Source organism: Ursus maritimus, unplaced genomic scaffold, assembly GCF_017311325.1.
Source record: "Ursus maritimus isolate PB19 unplaced genomic scaffold, ASM1731132v1 scaffold_13, whole genome shotgun sequence".
Classification (NCBI taxonomy): Eukaryota; Metazoa; Chordata; class Mammalia; order Carnivora; family Ursidae; genus Ursus; species Ursus maritimus.
The window spans coordinates 38,584,979-38,604,516 of record NW_024423675.1 but is presented as its reverse complement, the minus strand read 5'-3'; the positions used below and the strand labels follow the sequence as shown (position 1 = coordinate 38,604,516).

Genomic DNA, 19,538 nt, shown 5'->3' with positions numbered 1-19,538 from the left:
TTGTGAGATCGAGCCCCGTGCTGTCGGGCTCTGCGCGCAACAGGGAGTCTGCTTGAGATTTCTGTCCCCCTCCCCTGCCCCGGCACACACACTCGTGCTCTCTCTCTCTCTCAAAAACATTTTTTTTAGCTCCTTGACAGGATTCATCAAATGAAGAAATGCAGTATTATTTCTCTCAGCCAATAAAAAACATAAAATATCTTTTAACACACTATTCAGAATCCCTCTGTTTTTGTTACTCTTATTTTAGTCACCTTTCTCTATTCTGAGAAAATTAAAGATGTTGTAATGGACTTGTATTTCTCAACTGTAGAAATTTTGCTCAATGTTCTCCTCCCCGATCCCATCTCCCTGTGGCCCCTCCCCCTCCAGAGTCCTCTGGAGGTGTGTGTAGGAGCTTGAAGGGAGTCAGGGATTTGGGAATCCTGCCTTTACCTGTGTTTATTTCACAAAGGCTGGGGCCATTCATTTCATCCTGTCCCTTCGACAGCAGGATTCATACTCTGGTCCGGTGAAAACGTGGACAGAGTGTATCATTAGTATTTATGGTACCATATAATATAGTATGCTAACATTTGGGTCTTAAAGGGATTGAATTCAATATAACATCATAAAATCTGGTGTATAAAAAGCACCGGAATAACTCGGAAAAAATTTCTTCCTGCAAGGTGGCTAAATGAGCCCAGCATTGATAAAGGATCTGCCAGATGGCTGTTTTTATGATTTGTTTCATTATGTTCTGCAACAGAGTTACACATGGACCCAGAGAAAAGCTAGGAATAATACTTTTAACTTTTTTTTTAAACTCATATTCTTCAGAGGCACCTCCGGACAAAAGCTCCGTTCTGCCTATTCACGGCATCTCCTAACTGCGTTTCATTTGTGGATATGCAATTTTAACCTGTTTTGAGGTTGAGTCTGATTTTATGCATCCCCCATTTATTTACATAGAGAGGACAATTCAACCGAGTCTTATGATCTGTTTGTCAGATTGATCTCTTTTCATATTTCTATCAGCAGCAATTTAATCAAGTAAGAACGCTCTACTAAGCTATTCTTCTGTAGCACAGAAAGCCTATATGAATCAAATGTCAAAATTCATTCTAAGCAAATAGTTTGCAGAGAATGTGCTAGCCTACAGAAGTTGCTGCTTCTGGTTTTTGAAATAAGTCCTAGTGAACATGGTACTTAGCAACATTTAAAAGAAGATACTTAAAAAAATTTTTGGTTTGCTCATCTGGCTCGAAGTTTGATACCAGCCTCTATTTATCTAACAGTTTTAGTCAGTTTTAAAGAGATTATACTTTTTCATAGATTTATGCCAAGTCCTGCAATTCACGGTGAATAATGGAAATAGACAAAAAGAAGTTGTATTTTCATTTCTTAGGAATTATTTTAATGCCTGGGTTGCTGTTGTCCTTTAAGGATGGTATGTGATTTTTAAGAAAAATAGGAAGTTCAGAAAGTCATATTTGCATAGTATTTTACAAATTTGGATCTAAAATCATATTCATTTAAATATATCTTGTGTGTTCAGAAATAATTTTTATCCCCAAATATTGATTTGGTGAGAAGATAAAAAGAAAAATGTAAGATATTTTTCCTCTCAAGCTGCTTATGAATTTTACTTTAAGGATAAACTATGCGTATGAAGCCAAGAATATAATATGAATGTAACTGATAAAGTACTGTTTATGGGTTAGGTAAATAACATAGAAGTATCACATTGTCATGGGCTGAAATGGCAACTCTTCACAGGGGAGAAAAAAAACTCCTAGATTTTGAAGAATGAAATTTTTAGGGAAACTCAGCAACACTTAGCCCATTACATTTTTTATTTAAAAATGGCTCAATAGTAATATCCTAGCAGAAATATGGGGTCATGAGAATAGATTTTAATGCCTACTTCCTCCTTGGTCAAGGATAGCTTGGTAGTAAACCTTGGTTAGGAGCAAGCCAGTGTGGCTAGTTTTGACTCACGCTTTTCTTGGCTTGGCTCGCACTAGAAATCCTCCTGTTTTACAATTCAGTGTATCACTGAGGTCACTTCTGCTAAACATCATGGAAGAGGTGGGCTCCCATCCACAGGAGAGGTTGCAAAGAAAACATGAAAGATAAATGCATGGACTTGATCTCCCAGCCTTTTTCAATCTGCTTTCCAAAATTTCGTTGGCACGGATGCTGTCCCCGCCCCCCCCAACCTCGTGTCAGGGTGTGGAAAAAAATGAGTATGTGCATGTGTGCTGTTACGTCATTTTCTATTCTAACTAGCTTCCCTAGGGAGCAGAGGTAAACGGGTTATGTTTAATCTACCGTCTTTAATCAGCGGTCTACTTTCTACTAGGAAAATTTGAGCAATGAGCACGTTTTATCTTCAGGACGAGGTGCGGTAGGCCATCCTCCCCAGTATAGCACATACCTCATTGTCGGGAGGCTCTCAGGTTCTCTTGCTATAAAAAGACTTTTACTTGGTTGTGGTAGCTTTAGTAGCATCTGTTTTGATATTTTGTTCATTATTTTCTCTCCGATGCCTTTTGTTAGTTTATTTTCTTGGGTCATTATTTCCTGCAGGTGTCTGGATAATCCATTGTATTCGCCTGTGTGTTGAATTTGGCACAGTGGAGGTGGGTCATAGGAAATGGAAGGATGGGAAGGCTATTCTGAAAATGTTTCACTGGTTTTTGTAATAGGTGTAATTCACTTCTTCTTAATTTGGTTTGAGTCATTATCTGTTACATAAAGTGTGTGGTTTTGTTCACCAAACATTTGTGGACCGAGCATCGGTGATCCGGCTGAAGAATGGTCTGTCTCCTGGTCAGAGCCCACGCAGCAGAGCGCAAGGGCGGCCTTCCTGGGTTCGGGCTGGAGTTCAGACTCCTTTCCAATAGTGAGAATCTGTTCTGAATGTGGTAGTTTGGGGAAGCAGCCAATGTTAACATTTCTATAAAGCTTTTTTTCTTCCCCCCTAAGATTTATTTATTTATTTTAGAGAGGGGCCAAAGGAGAGAGGGAGAGAGAGACTCTCCAGCAGAATCCCTGCTGAGGGAGGAGCCCGAAGAGGGGCTCGATCCCACGACCCTGAGATCACGACCTGAGCCAAAATCAGGAGTCAGACACTTAACAGACTGAGCCATCCAGGTGCCCCTCTATAAAGCTTTTTAATTTGTAGAGTAGTATCTCATTTTCCCCACCGGAATTGATGGAGGGAGGGTGAGCTGTTACAGACAAGGCGCTATGTTGGTATAGTAGTTCTCAAAGTTAAACTGAAAGTTTGCTTCATTTCAGCGTTTTGAAATCTGGATATATCTTGCAATATATGCCAAGAGAAACTTAGATTACCGTTTCCCCCCCACCTTGCTGAAGTCTTTCATAATTTTATAAAGATAATAGTATTTGAAGTTTGCAGAGTAAGCTCCCCATGTTGATGACCAGTAGGATGCCCCAGGGGGTGGGGTCTTCCACGAGTTAGGACTCGGGAGATGATTGTGTAGGGTCTGGTAGGGGGCATACATGCATACATTAATTCTTTATTCACTGTGACCAAGGGAGTCAGGGAGAAGACAGTTGGCCCTTGCCAATCATGCCTATGAACAGAATCATTAGAATGCCAGGAAATGATTTATAGTGAAAGATAACTGCCAGGAAGAATGAAATGTGTACAGTGGTTGGTCAACTAATTCTTTTCTTCATAATAAAGTCCTTGAATGATGCCAAGTGCTAATCCTAAGATATCTTTGTGAGCATGAAATTTAGAGCAAGGGGTATTACATCAACATAGTGACTTGTGTCTTCAACCTTGATCCAAAGCTTGATCGAAAGCCAGTGTTGAAGGGGGTGAGTACATCTGCCAAGGTCAAGAATAATTATGCTTATAGGCCAGGTATCCTCCTTCCAAGTGATACTGATAAATTCTCACTTTTTGTTATTCCCACTCCTCCCACTCCAAGAAGCCCATTCGGGTCTGTAAACTGGGATTACACACACACACACACACACACACACACACACACACACATTTACCTCTCTCCCTCCCTCCGTAACATTTTAGACATGCATTCCTGGGTCTCCTGCAGTCAGAACATTCATCCTTCATATGTGTTGATTTTACTTAGCATAACGTTTTCTGGGAAACCTATCTCCAAGTTCTGTTGGAAACCGTACCATGGACTTCAGTATTTCTAGTTGGGTGTGTTATTCACCTGATAGACTTAGGGTGGGAGTTCATGTTGGGAAGGATAATGAATCACCTGAAACTTATTTGCCAGGTAAAAATATTATTTCTGTTGGAAAAAATTCTGATTTTCAAATAGATGTCATATGTCACTTTGCATTTTAGGGAAGAAATAATACAGGGCGGCATGGGGTTGACCATCTGGGTATTCGAATACATAGTGCAGAAGGCACCATAAAGGAAGTTTCCAGTTTATAAGCAGGTTGTCTGTACAGGCCATACATCAGCAAATGATTTATTTGGAAAGTATGCTTTCCTATAGACACAATGCACAAATGATTACATTTCCAGGTCGATTTGTGCAAGTCCATACCTTACTTTTTTTTTTTCATAATAATTTTTTATTATATTATGTTAGTCATCATACAGTACATCCCTAGTTTTTTATGTAAAGTTCCATGATTCATTACTTGCGTATAACACCCAGTGCACCATGCAATACGTGCCCTCCCCACCACCCATCACCAGCCTATCCCATTCCCCCACCCCCCTCCCCTCTGAAGCCCTCAGTTTGTTTCCCAGAGTCCATAGTCTCTCATGGTTCATTCCCCCTTCTGTTTACCCCCCCTTTCTTCTTCCCTTTCTTCTCCTACCGTTATTCCTATACCTTACGTTTTTTAACTGAATTCTGGGTGCTAAATCTCGGAGCAGGTTGGTAAAGACAGAATTGCTACCTCCCTTTCTTAACTCAGGCCCAAATTTAAATCTCTTTTTTCCCCTCCAGATTATTTTCCTATTTCTTGGTGCTTTTCTTCCTTAGACTTTCTTGTTCCTACTTCCATGATGATACTATTCTTTTGCAGCAGAATATAAAAAATGTTATATGCTTCCTGCCGACCTTTTCTCCTTCTAGAATCTAAATTCCTAATTCCTCCAATGTAGCAGATTTCTCAGCTCACTAATGAGAGGATCAGTGATTTGAGTGAATGACTTCAATGTGTGAATGATTGATTACCTGTTCTGCCTTCGAAGAGATATTTGCATTTTAAAAGAAAGCTCTTCTCTCTAAAGAATCCTAAGTGGTAAAATTTCACTACTGAAGCCAAGGCCTGAGAAAAAATTAAGGCAGTTTGTGTGGGGGCTAGAAGGCTGGATTGTGGCATCTTTGGGTCAGGTGGACACACTGGTGGTCAGGTAGCCTTTCGGGGAAGCATGCCTCAGAGCGCAGTCACCCAAACGCTTCCTGACTTTCTTGCTTCTGAATCTCCCCATGTTTCTCTCTGATAACCTCAGTTTTTCTCCTTATATAGTTGAGTTAATTTATGTGTATGTGTATTTTAAGTGGGGCAACGTCTTGAGGATTCACCCAGTCCGCCCGCCCCCTCCCCTCAACTTGGTGAACAAAGACCTTGTTGTCACATTTTCTTTGGTTTTACTTTAGTTGGTTAGTCACCCATCAGGAATGAAAAACTTTTAACAGGGAAAAAAATGTCAAGCTGAATGGAAACACTGTTGCCTCAGATCAATGTTTAAAAACTGCTATCTCAAAATGAAACGTATGTTTTTTTCTCAGATTGCCCAGAAGTTGCTTGTCATTGACTTCAAGAATCAGAAATTCAGGTGGTGAGGTATGAGGACATTTCTGTTGCAAAGAAACTTAGGACCTCTCTTTTTCCATCAGATCCATTTCCCTCTGTTTCACAGCTGTTGTAAAGGCAATATTTAAGCGATTAAGATTATTCTGCGTTGCACCTTGACTTCCACTTTGGTCCGTTATTAAAAAAATACCTTAAGCACTCCTGGCCAGTGGAGGTAAGAATAGTTTCCTTGGGCCTGGTTGTGGTAAGATCAGATCTGCATATGGTCTAGGGTCAGATGGGTGTCTTGTGTTTTTCCACCTGCGGATCTTTTTATTTCAAACGTAGCTTCAGGGAGAGTTTAAAGGGTTTGAAGTGAAAACTTGAACAATTGATGTATTATGCTGTGGGTCCTGGTTTTGTGCCTAAGCCTTTGAAAGGGGGGAAAAGGGGAGTATAGTGTGTTGGATGTTTGCAATAGATTGAAAGCTAGTGGACTTGGGGTGTGAGGCAGACAGTCTTACTCTGGGAGAGGGAATCTGTTTGCTGACCTTTGTATCAGCCTTGTCTCATGGTCAGAATCCTTTTTACCAAGAGGAGTACAGAGGATTTTTAGGGCAGTGAAATTATTCTGGATGGTACTGTAATGGCAGAACATGTCATACATTTGTCCAAGCCCCTAGATGCACAACAGCAAGAGTGAGCCCTACTGTTAACCATGGACTTGGGTAATAATGACTATGTGTCAGTGGAGGTTCATCAGTTGTAACAAATGTACCCGGGGGCGGGGGATGTCGATAATGGAAGAGGGTATGCAGGTATAAGGCTAGAGGTTATACGGGAAATCTCTGTACCGTGTCAATTTCTGTGAACCTAAAACTGCTTTAAGAAATAAAATCTAACACAAAAACTAAGAAAACTACAGGTGCCCAGGTGTCACCTTTGAAGAGGCTGATTTGGTGGTTTTGATGACAGACTTAAACCTGTGCAGCCAGAGTTAAGAACTGCTTGGAAAGGCGGTAACATCCTGTCTGCCAGGCACTCTGTGCAGAGCACCTCCTCCCCAGGGATAGGGGCAATTCATAAATTAGCTCCTTGTTGAAATATTATTATGACTGGTGAGGTATTTTTGTCTAGTGATAGGAAAGTGAGTGGAGTAGAGACCCTCCACTGAAACTGCAGGAGGTCTTACATGTCTGTCTGGGTCTACTCGACAGCCTTTTCCTCACTCTGATTTGTGGCTGAATTTGTCTGGTTAGGATTTGCTTTGAGTAATGCTCCGCATATAGTAAGGGCTTGATAAGCGTTAGCTGCAATTGTTATGTTTTTAAAACCCTGATTGTTTTTTCAGGATCCTACTATTTTTCCTGAATTCTTGATCAAAATACTAAACTCCCATGCCTTGGGTAAATTCCTGATAATATTTTTATATTTTATCAATAATTTAGTGACCTGGAAGGCCCATAAGGTAAGCATATACCACATATATATTCACAATGACTTTGTCACTTGAAGAACTTCCTTAGACTCTAAACTGTATTTAGTACTTTTACAAATAGGAAAAAACCCGCAAGATTTAAAAACACTGCACTTAATCTTGAAATTTTGAATAAACCAATCCCTAGTGTCCAAGGACTTTTTATTGGAGTGAGAAGAGAGACATTGTCCATAACCAGCTGACTTAAAAAAAAGAGGACAAAGTCGAACTCCTTTACTTACCACCAAAATAAACTAGAACTCTAGGAACAGAAATATAGTTGGATTTTGCATAGGAGAAATTGCAAGCTGTCTGACAGCTGTTCACTTAGAGCAAATGGAGATTGAGATGATTCTTCCTCATACACTACAATACCATTTCATTAAACTTTTATTACAAAAGGAAGGCATTTAAGGGACCATGTTTTATGAACAGCTCAGCAATTGACCGATGTTAGAACTGACAGGGATGTTTATTATTTTCCTCTGGTGAAGGCCAAAAAATTAGTAAAATTTTTTGCATAAACTTTGTGTGCAGATATTTACATTTCATCAACAAATAGGGTTTGTGTAACAAGCTTCAAGATTCAAGGCTCTGGGCCTTTTGGGAGGTTTTCTGCATCCGCATTTCAGAGCGTGGCTTTGGGATTACCCGGAGCCAGCATGCTGGCGAGAGGAGCGGGCCTGCTCTGCGCTTTGGAGACAGAGGTCCTTCCAAGGGGGTGCTCTCTGGTCAGTGAGCGATTCTTGCGTCCTGAAAGCTGATGAAAACCTCTGGGTTGCCAGAAATATAAACTGCAGAGATACAGAATGTGATTATGGATGAAGGATTAAAGATTCAGTGTTTTATCTTTTAAGGCTGAAAATTAAGCATTTATTTGCTTTGGGAGGAAAAAAGGGCCATGTCCATAGACTCAAGTTTGTGGTTGATGTTTATAATATTGGTAGCAGGATTTTGTTGTTTTTGCTGTTTTCCACGAAGCATAAAGATGAAACCTATTTTTCTATCTCGTTTGTAATCTAAATTTACCTGGTTGCTTATGAGATGAATTGTGTGCTCAGTTAAGAATTCTGAAACGTGCACATGTCCTCTCTTTCACTCTAAAAAAAAAAAATTAAAAATTAAAAAAAAAGGCTGCTACTAAAACAAAAACAAATACTAGACCAGAATAGACGGAATAATACCCTCGACTAACTACATCCTGCAATAATTTTAAAGGAAACCCTAGCATAGCTAGAACACAGAGGCTCACCTTTTTATTTCTAGCATCTGAAACTATATTATTTTATGTTGTTTATGTCCAAAACATGCAGAATTTGCTCCGTGTTTATCCTAATCCCTTGAATACTGTGTAATGGAAAAGAAATAGAGATTTTTTTTCTCTCTTCTTTCCTTTTGTAGCCTCGTCTTGAAGAAATACTGTATAAGAGAAATTTCTTATACTTTATGGTGATTTATAAGAAGCCTACATGCTACATAATCTTGATAATGCATGTTTATCTATGTGTGTGTGTGTGTGTGTGTGTAGTTTCCTTAATCACTAATGACAAATTTTGAAAACATTTTCAGTCTATTCAAAATAAGAAAGATACATATGCTTGTATATATACATGTGTGTATGTGTGTCTATTTGTACACATTTTATATATACATGCATATATATTATATATAATATACACACATGTTTTTGAGTAGTTGGAAAAACTTTTTCAAACTTAATTCTTATTATCAGGGAAACTTAAAAGTCTTTCTTTACTGTAAATGGCTCATTTATTTCTGGAATTTAATTTTCAACACACACACAATAATTGGATATGGTGTCTTCCTTTTTATTGGGGTTTGAATGAACTTTGGGACAGAGGTGTATTGACAGCTCTCCCAGATTGGTAGGAAAAGAATGATCTGGTAAATGATGGCCTTAGACTCTCTGAGACACTCTCTTTCCTCTTCTGTATGGTTTTCTTTGATTTCCTCCACCCACATGACAATGTATCAGTTGTTGTTTGCTCTTTGCATACATTTCTTTCCTTGGCCTTTTATATTTGCATAGTGTAGTTTAGAGCTAGTGCAAAATACATAGCTCGAGGGCTGCGATGTATGGATTGCATTGTGCGCTTCCCAGCACTGTGTCCTGGGCATACAATAACTGCAGTGTGGAGGGGCCTACACGGAGACAGCCCTGGTGCTTTATAAAGCGCCAGTGGTGTGTGGCATCCACTGCAATCTGCCGGGTAAGCAGTTGCACAAATTCCTTCAAGTTGAGAAGCCTCCAGAAATGTCATGTTTTGGCCTCAGTAGTGAATGCCACAAATAACAGCACAGGCTCAGGGGACTTTGCTCAGCTTCTCGGATTCCAGCCTGCCTTCCTTCAGCTGGGTCTGCCGTAGATTTGTTTTGTTTTGTTTTAAAGTCCCCAAAAGTTAGTCTTCTGACCCTTGAATAATGTATTAATTTAAACCCAGGTAAATTGCTTATTCTTTTTTTCTCTTTTGGTTAGCTCTAATCTATTATATAGTTTTTTAAAGAAGAAAAAAAATCCGATACCTGGAAAATAGACCAAAGGGCTTTTTTTGTTTAATTTTTCAGCCCATTGATTTTTATATTGCTGGTCTGTGCTATAAGTGGGGTTAGGGAGAGGCAGATGGGGGAGAGAGATTGTAAAGCTTGTTGGCCTTTAATGTAGAAAGTAAGATTTCTTTCTGAAGTGTACTTGACAAATTTATTAACAGTTGTATGGTTTTGGGGCGCCTGAGTGGCTCAGTTGGTTAAGCGTCTGCCTTTGGCTCAGGTCATGATCTCAGGGTCCTGGGATCCAGCCCAACATTGGTTGGTCAGGCTCCCTGCTCAGCAGGGAGCCTGCTTCTCCCTCTCTCTCTGCCGCTTCTCCTGCTTGTGCTCTCTCCCTGTCAAATAAATAAAATCTTTAAAAAAAAACTTGTATGGTTTTAATTGTTAAATTAACTTGATGCTACATTATAAGAGTCGCTATTGATACAGTTTGTAGTCTGTAAAGATTCCAGTGTAAGAAGGGACACAAAGCAAAGGCATGCTTTCAGGTAGCAAGAGGAAATAACAGTGAAACTGCTCTCTTAGTGAAGGAATGCGACGAGTCTATAAACCTCACCGTCCCCTTCTGTATGAAGGTGGGGCATGGCCTGCTCTTGAGAGAAAGAGGCAAAATCGCTTTTCTGCTTTTGTCATTCCTCTAGTTCTCAAGAAGTATTTGGAAATGTTCTAATGACTAAAGAAGAGTTTAAGTGCAATGTAGAATTACGAAGGTGAAATGTCGGTCTGTGGCTGTTCTTCTCCCAGAATGTAGTGGCAGTGTGTGTTTGGTTTAGTTCCTTGAGTATCTATAGGTGGTAATCCATGAGCTGGATCCAGGAGATTGCGTAAGACTGCTAGCCAGAGGCTTGAATTCTAGACTCAATTCTGCCAACTTTCTGGTTGGCATTATGGCACTGAGCCATTCCATCCAACGGATATATTTTGGCCAACTAGCGAGCTAGTTACTCCCTGAAATGCTGCCCTAAGAGATGTTAAAGTAAGTAGGACATACTTTTTTGCTTAAAGAATTCAGTCTCCGAAGTATCAAAAGGACTAGAATATAAGAATAAGTACCACAGAAGTGCAGTAAAGTGCTTGAAGGAGAGAGATGAATATTGGGAGGTTGGAATAGGTTTCATAGGGAAGGAGAATTTGGTAGGGTTTTAACAGTTGGAAAAAAATCAAGGTAAAAAAGAAATTTAGAGTATGTCTTGGCCAGTCCACAATCTTCTTTATCTGGGGCAATGCCCCCAAAGTGCTATGACAGCTAGTTGTATTGGTATCTTAGGTGCAGATAGTAAAACAAAATCTCTGTTTTTTTGCTTGGTTAACAAACGTATATTTGTAGTTCTTTCATGCAATGGAATCCAAATTGTTTATTTAAAAAAGTCAAAACAGTGAGAATAGAAAATTGCCAGGGTGCCTAGGTGGCTCAGTGGGTTGAGCATCTGCCTTCAGCTCAGGTCATGATCTTGGGGTCCTGGGATTGATCCCCACATTGCCCCACATCGGGCTCCACGCTCAGCTGAGATTCTGCTTCTCCCTCTGCCTCCCCCCTCCCCTGCTGCTGTATATCCTCTCTCTCTCAAATAAATAAATAAAACCTTAAAAAAATTGCCTTCCTGGATAGAAATATAGAGTACTAATGTTTATGGATATCACAAATAAGAATTCAGTTCTTCAAAAGAAATTCAGGAAATCAGTCTGAAAAGTAGGTTAAACTCTCTCAGTTTTCTCATTTGCGAAATGAGATTGGATGAAATAAGTATGAAAGTTCTTTAATCATATTTAAAAATTATTTTTAGAGCAACTCAGAAAGGTCCTGTGATTTCAGCTGCCTTTTAATAAATCCATATAAAGTGTCAAATACTTTATTAAGCACTTTAAATACACCTCATTTAATTATCAATATTATACAAGGAGTATTTTTATTTTAAAAGAAGAAACTGAGGCATGGTGAAGTTAAGTAACTTGCCTCCGGTTACATAACTGTTACGAAGTAGGGCTGTCATTCAGATCTAGCTCACTGGCATTTTACTGCAATATCTTTTCTAGTAGAGCTGAGAATCAGTGATTGTCCTGAAAGAGGGTACATACCAGAATCGGGAGGGGAGAAAGAACAGTTTCAACTGGCATACCTCCACACATCTTTCTGAGTAACAATTTCAAGTTGTTTGTTGGTTTCTCTCCCCTGAACGATGAGAATTATCCTCTGTGGAGTGTGTTGTGAACAGAGTGAGAGCAAAGAGAAGTTGTGAGCCACTGGGTGCATATCGCTGGCAGAGCGCACTCAGGCAAGTCTGATTGCACAGGAGTACTTATTAAATGTTCCATCTTATTACATTTTATATGTAGTGTTTACTATGGGATGATCTGATATACTTTTTTTTTTTTTAAGATTTTATATTTGAGAGAGAGAGAGAGACAGCCAGTGAGAGAGGGAACACAAGCAGGGGGAGTGGGAGAGGAAGAAGCAGGCTCCCAGCGGAAGAGCCTGACATGGGGCTCAATCCCAGAACCCCCGGACCATGCCCTGAGACGAAGGCAGACGCCTAACGACTGAGCCACCCAGGCGCCCCTGATATACTTTCTTTATGAGAGAAGAAGAAGTATGCTATTTTGTTTGCCTTTTTGAATTAGTTTCCAAAAGCAGACCAGTTTTAGGTTGCTTAAGAGTAACTTCTCTGGGTTTTCTGCTATAATTTACTTTTGTCAATCCTTATTCCTTAGCTCATGTTTCTTTCCCTCTTGTCTTGATGGCTTTACTGTTTCTATTGTTTTTAAAAATGTCAAAACCTTTTGAATATTAATGAGTCAGAATAATAAAATAATGGAAGAAAGTGACTGTAGAGTACTGGATTTCATTTTATGTGGCTAGAGACCCATGGAGTTTCCTTAATTTGAGACCCATGGAGTTTCCTTAATTTAATCAGCCATTATGTCTTTTTTAAAAAAATTTTTAAAGAGTTTACTTTTTTTAGGGAGAGTGATTGTGTTCATTTGAGTGGGGGAGGGGCAGAAGGAGTGGGGAGAGTGAGCATCTCAAGCAGACTCCATACTGTGTGTGGAGCTGGACTCGGGGCTCGATCTCGTGACCCTGAGATTACACCTGAGCAGAAATCAAGAGTCAGATGCTTAATCAACTGAGCCACCCAGGTGTTCCCATTATGTCTTTTTATGTTGCCTCTCACTTATTCTCTGTATTGTTTTCAATTAGAGGGGTTTTTTGTTGTTGTTGTTTTGTTTAAAATTTTATTTTTGAGTAACCTCTACATCCAACCAGCGGGCTTGAACTCACAACCCCGAGATCAAGTATCCCATGCCCCTCTGACTGAGTCAGCCAGATACCCCTTCAGTTAGAATGAGGAGGTCTACATAGACTTCATTCAAATTCTGTCTTCCATGTCTGAAATTCTTTCTTATTTTCCATCTTTCTTTGCTGTGTTCTGGGTAATTTTTTAAGATCCATCTTCCAGGTCACTGGTTTTCTGTGTCAAACTCTATCCATTTGGATTATAATTTATTGTTATAGGTTTTATTTATAGATATTCTGTTTGGTTCTTTTCAGCATCTGCTTTTTGATAGTTATTTCTTGGTATTATATAATATTTATTTCTTTAAACAGGGTAAAGTGTTCTGTACTTGATAATTCCATTATTTACAATCTCTGAAGATCTGATTCTGATACTGCGTCTAATACTCAATAATAGTGATTGGTTTCCTTGTGTGTGCCTTGATTTTTTGGTTATATTTCTTGAGATTTTGTATCTGGGAACCATTTGCTTCATCCAGACAGCTGGACGTATCCAATTCTGAATCAGTTTAAACCAAATTCTCTTTTTTGGTATTTTTGAATAAAAAAGATAATGGGTGAACTGTGGTGTGTGTGTGTGTGTGTGTGTGTGTGTGTGTGTGTAAGTTTAACAAATCATATTAATAGTAATAAAGAATGTTAATGCCAGTCTCCAAATCTGCATGTGGGCCAAATCATGGTAATTTTTTTTCTCCCTCCTTTCTTGAGATATGGTCTGTAGAACAGTAATTCTGATGTGGAATAAGTTAGTAAGTGTTGTATTAAAATAAGTTAGTGCTTTATTTAGCCAAATACTTTTGGGAAACATCAGATTGAATGATGGGAAACCAGTTTTTTTCACCATAGAACTTCTCAGGATATCTTACATGCAAACAGGAAGTGCGATGCGTAGTAGTTACGCAGAATTTTTCTTTACCCCACTCTTACTCCCCTTTTGGGGGATGTGGGTATGTATATACATGGAACATCTCATGGGACTAGTGGGACCAAAGGAACATGCTTGCCGACTAGAAGTCTGCATCCTGATACCCTTGGCTTCCCCTTATTGCCTTCTCACTGTCTTCACCTCTGTGTTTATACCACTCTGCCGTACAACTGTGTGTGTGTGTGTGGGGGGGTGCGCTCATGCACGCACACACATACTCATCTTGTATTTAATCTTGCTGAGAGAAGATGTGATTGTATGTGGTAATCTTTATCCCCAGAATAAGATATTGTCTTTGAGTAGAGCTATTGTATGAAGCTATCTCATAGGTCCTTGGTTAGTATTCTTTGGACCAATTGGGCCAGGTAGCTCGTTATTTCTAGAGAGGTAGATTCATAGGACTTTGTTTTCCCTTGGGGACCTCCTTTTTATTTTCTGTCATTTGACTATAAATTTTCCAGGACCATCGACGTCTTATTTATCATTGTTTTCATGATGTCTTAACAGAGGAACTAATACATATTAGATGCTGGATCAGTCTATGTTGAGCCTTTTAGCCTGGCAAGCTCTGGCAGTCATTTGACAGTGGAACAGTATACCTGGCAGGCATACTGTATGGTTTGTCCAAAATGGATGGGTTACTTTTTTTCATCTTACTATATTCTCCAGTGTGTTTTGAAGAGAACTTGGCTCCACCAGACTCCATAAACATCCAAAAGGAAAAAGAAGGTCTTTTGAATATGCTCTTTCTTTGCCTTGTGACCAAAATAATTTCCTTTCAGGTTCATTTAAAATGCCGCAGTCTTGGTGAAGCTGTGGTTTTTCTCTGACCCTGTTACTCATCTCTTCTTGGTGTTGCCATAGCACGTGGTACATGCATCTTTCAGTACATGTCCCACAGTATTTTTGCATTTTTGTCTTCCAGCCAGACATTGAGTTCGTGGAGGGTAGAGATGCTGAATAGAAGCTTAAGTAATATCTGTGTGCAGTTAAGATCTAATCAAGCATTTAAAATATCTGTTTCCTGGAGAAGGAAAGGAGAGAATAGCAGAGAAGCAATCTGAGCGTCTAGAAGATACTTTGGTGTTCGTTGGATGTGGGCAAGTGAAGGAGCAGCTGCTGACAGGATTCAGCTGGCCGAGTGAGGCACTTGGTTTGGCCCTTTGAGTGTACCAGCTCATTGGGTGAATTTGCCCCTCACAGTGAGCAGTGAGATGCTTGTGATTTCCTTTTACAGTTAAGGAGATGGTAACGTGCCCATAGGCTGTCGAAGGAAGGAGGGACTGGGTCTGACTCCAGCCCCTGTATGGCTGCCTTCGTGCTGCCCAGCGTCCCGATGCCAAATTGTGGTGGTGAGCTTTGTGCGTGTTTTTCTCCTAATCCTTTAGGGGAATTCTGTCTGTGAGAGCATGTTTCTATTTTTGAAACGGAAACCAGTGAGAAAGTATGATTTATTAATAAAATTTTACTCTAAGCCTTTATTGGAATATATTTTCTCTTTGAACTGAGGTTTGTGTTCATAGACATTAGTTGTCTTAAATCCTTTTTACCCTAATTTCAAGTATGACTCTTCTTTTGATCCTGTTACATTTCTTCAGGCTATGGATAGCTAACTGGTTTCAGTAGTTAGGCTCATTTGAAAGTAGTTGTCACATAGAGCCAGATGTTTTTAGAAATGAAAGTTTGGGAACTTGATCTGATTAAACGTCAACTTCTTCTATTAGCTTCTGTTGAGTTTTTAGTGTCTTTCTAAATAAGAAGCTAATCTTTGCTTTATAGTAGATAAAACATCCCCTGTGGGTCATTTATACCTCATTGTAAATGCACTGGGGAGGATGTCCAAGTGGATCGATGTGGCAGGAGCCATTGTTGGTTGCTCACTTTGTTATCTCAGATAAGGAAAGTCCCTAATAACAAGGTGGGTGCTGAAATTGTAGCTGTGGTCAGTCATTAGGAGCCTGAATAAGTTAAATGTCATCTCATTAAAAATAAGTATGTTACATAGAGTACACTGTAATGTTTTTTCAGTGACTTAATAAGTATTTTTTGACCACGTATTATGATGGGCAGTTTTCTACTCACTGGTCATTCAGAAGTGAATAATGTTATTGAAATTGATGTCCAAAAATTCACTAATTCTATCTTAAATTATTGCTTATCTCTAAAATATTCTTGGGGGCACCGACATGGCTTAGTCAGTTGAGCGTCCTACTCTTGATTTCCACTCAGTTCATGATCTCAGGGTCGTGAGATTGAGCTCTGTGTTGGGCTCCATGGAGCCTGCTTAAGACACTCTGTCTGCCTCTCCCTCTGCACCCCTCCCCTGCCTGTGTACATGCACACTCTGTCCAAAAAAAAAAAAGAAATTATTTGCTATTATTTGCAACCATATCTCTTCACATCCACTCCAGGTTCCTATAAAATAGAGACCATAGATCTTACTGTACATATAAGAAAGCCAGCTGTCATGCTTTGAGTTCCCTTCTCCTCAAGGAGAATTAACTTCTCCTTTAAAGTTAATTTAAAATACCTCTAAACTCAAAGTTTTAATTATATAGGTTAATAATTGCGTGCAGATCAAATAACGAAATTTAGAACCTTTCATTATAAAAGCTTAAGCCAAAATCTCGTGTAAGCGAAATTAGTCACTTTTCATGTTACAAAACTCTCCAGCTTCTAACAATAGGAGCCAATGTTGATTAAGCAGTACGTGCCACACACACTGTTCTCAGCTCTCTGTATGTGTTACAGCTCATTCAGCACTCTCTGCACCCTGTGGTGGCTTCTATAACCCTATTTCACAGATGTGCAAATGAAGGCAAATAGACGTAAAGTGTCTTGTCCTTGGTTCAGAATTTGTAAAAAATGGAAATGTAGGTAGAACTTTGGCATTTGGAATCCAGAATCCAATACTCCACCTTACTACTCTATTTTATTTACTTTGAATATGCAGACGTATAAACACATATCTATTTTAAATGTACTTAATTTTCTGAATTTCTAGTGATACAGTGAAAGTACAGTGCTTGCTATGTTGAAATAATCTGTTGCTTTTTTCTTCTTGCCTCTACTATTTGGTGTAATTCTATTCTTCTTCTTCTTCTCCTTGAAACATTACTGTAAAAGGTTTAATAATGAAAGTTCCAGATTCTCCTTTGCATGACTTTCAGGCATGAGTTTTCCACCTTTGCTTCCACAAAGGAGGAAGAAAAGGTTAGAGGAGAGAAACCAGCCCTTGAATTGACTTTCTCTGAGACTATCTTTTGCAGTCTCTTATCAGAGTTGTACTTATTTGAAATTGAAATGTCCATTATATCTTATTGCATTGTTTAAGATACATCTGTGGGAGACATTAATTTCCACACAGTGGATGAACGAATGAGTATCCGTTTTGGTAGTGTAAGGGCATTCATCTTGAGAATGAAAATGTCTGAGGGCGTGTTCAATTTTCACTTGAGGTCCAGTGGCTGTTTATATTGATGCGGGGGAAGGGGAGGCGTGTGTCTGACCTGACCTCACAGTTGGGCCTGCCCAGGGGTGTGCATCTTAATTGGGAATGAGTCACCACCTTATATTTTGCCATTGATTGGACAATGACCTTTTCTTCTGTAGCTGTCAAAGGCTTTTACATTTCTGCTGATAGCAGTTTCTTAAATTATTATTTTTTGGATATTTTATTTATTTGAGAGAGAGAGAGCATGACCAGGGGGAGAGGGAGAAGCAGGCTCAGAGAGCCTGACTCAGGGCTTGATCCCAGGACCCCAGGACCATCACCCATGTTGAAGGCACATGATCAACCGACTGAGCCACCCAGGGGCCCCAGCAGTTTCTTAAATTAAAAAACAAAATGCAACAAACTATTTAAGGCAAAAAAGTATGTCATATCCTTGGAGGCAGCTGATTTTATTCTCCCAGTTCCATTACCTGGTATCTTACAATTTTGTTCTGAAGAGTGAATGTCCTACCATTCTCAAGAAAAAGCTTGAATTGAAAGCAAATTTTTTTCTATTCTGCCATATCATGGAACAGAAATCAAACCTAAGTACAGATACGATAAATCATGTTAGGATACAGTGAAGAGTAGGGCCAAATGATTTTCCTGGGGGAGTATACCTTGTAAATAGGACATAAGCCACCTTGAGGAATTGAGGGAGGCAGTTTGGACATACTTCTGTACTATTTTAAAAATAAATGAACTCCTAGCACTTTACTTTTTGAGTCCTTTTTATATTTTTGTAGAGCAGGGAGTAAAACAGAATATTTGATCATGCTTTTATTCTAGAATTTATGCTTGGTGTATGTGATGGGGGGAGGGAGGAGTCTAAAGTGAAAAGTTATTAATCACTCTTTTATAAAAGATTGGGAAATGTATTTTTATATTACGCTAAATAATGTTATCTGATGTGAAGTCCTTTATTTACAGTACTCATGGAATCTTTAATGCTTGAAAAGTAAAGATACCATTTCTTTTCCCTCAGAAACGTGCTAAAGGACAAGTGTTATTTGACAAAGTGTGCGAACATCTCAATCTCCTGGAAAAGGACTACTTTGGACTTTTATTTCAGGAAAGCCCTGAGCAAAAAGTAAGTGAAATGATTTCAAGTTTATTTGTATCTTCTTAGAAAAATATTATCTTTTTTTCTTAAGCAGTAAAAAATTTTGCTTTCAAATAATTTGACATATTTTATATTCGTTGTAGAAATTTGGTAAATATTAAAAACCTGTGCAGAGAGAATCACCTATCACTTTTTGCCATTGTGTCTATGTTTTTCCACTAATACGGTAAGCAGACAGAATGGAATGTCTTACTCTGTGTTAATTATTAGAGACCGAAAGAACTGAATTAAAAATTTTTATGTTGAATTTTTAGCTCTCGAATTCACCTGTATGCTAGGAATTAAGTATGCCTAAAAAGCAGGGAAGGAAGCATATGGGAAGGAATGTCAAGAGTACCGATGTGTTCTTATCTGGAGGCTTGGGAGAGCGCATTTGCCTTGCTCTGCAGACTGCAGCAGTGTGGGGTGTGTGGGGGTGAATGTGCTCTCTGCCCTGCTGTTGGGTTACTGGGAGGCAAAAAAGGAGGTGGGGTAGACTCAGGTGGTGGATTTGGCTGGCCAGGACCCTGTGCCAACCTGCCTGACATCAAGTGTGTTGAGATTGTTCCGCTCCAGGAATTTCCCAAGACACTAAGCAGGAGCTTCGAGTGCTCTAACGCTTAATGCTAAGCATTAGCATTCCAGGGAATGTCAGGGCTTCTCAGTTTCATAAGTCCAATTAAAGAGAGAACTATTGATCCGTTCTGGCAATTAACCAGATAACCTGCAGCCTTCTGTCTTAGTTGACTAGTTTGGGCATTTCTAACAAAGAACCATCGACTGGGTGGTTTATAAACAACACTGGAAGGCTGGGAAGTCCAAGATCAAGATGCCAAGGCTCAGTGTCTGGTGAAGGCCGCTTCCTGGTTCATATAGGTCGTGCCTTCTGTGTCCTCACAAGTGGAAGGGATGGGGAGCTCTCTGATCCTTTTT

At 39.4% G+C, this 19,538-nt stretch overlaps 1 protein-coding gene across 6 annotated transcripts in view; it reads left to right on the top strand.

The window, feature by feature from the left end:
- The window catches only part of EPB41L2 (erythrocyte membrane protein band 4.1 like 2), a 208,537-nt gene that overhangs the window by 106,751 nt on the left and 82,248 nt on the right, over positions 1 to 19,538 (top strand). For all 6 annotated transcript variants that reach the window (XM_040627795.1, XM_008691101.2, XM_008691106.2 and 3 more), the window contains one exon: positions 18,489 to 18,593. In XM_040627795.1, the coding sequence (XP_040483729.1) occupies positions 18,489 to 18,593 (105 nt within the window). The remainder of the gene's footprint in view (positions 1 to 18,488; positions 18,594 to 19,538) is intronic.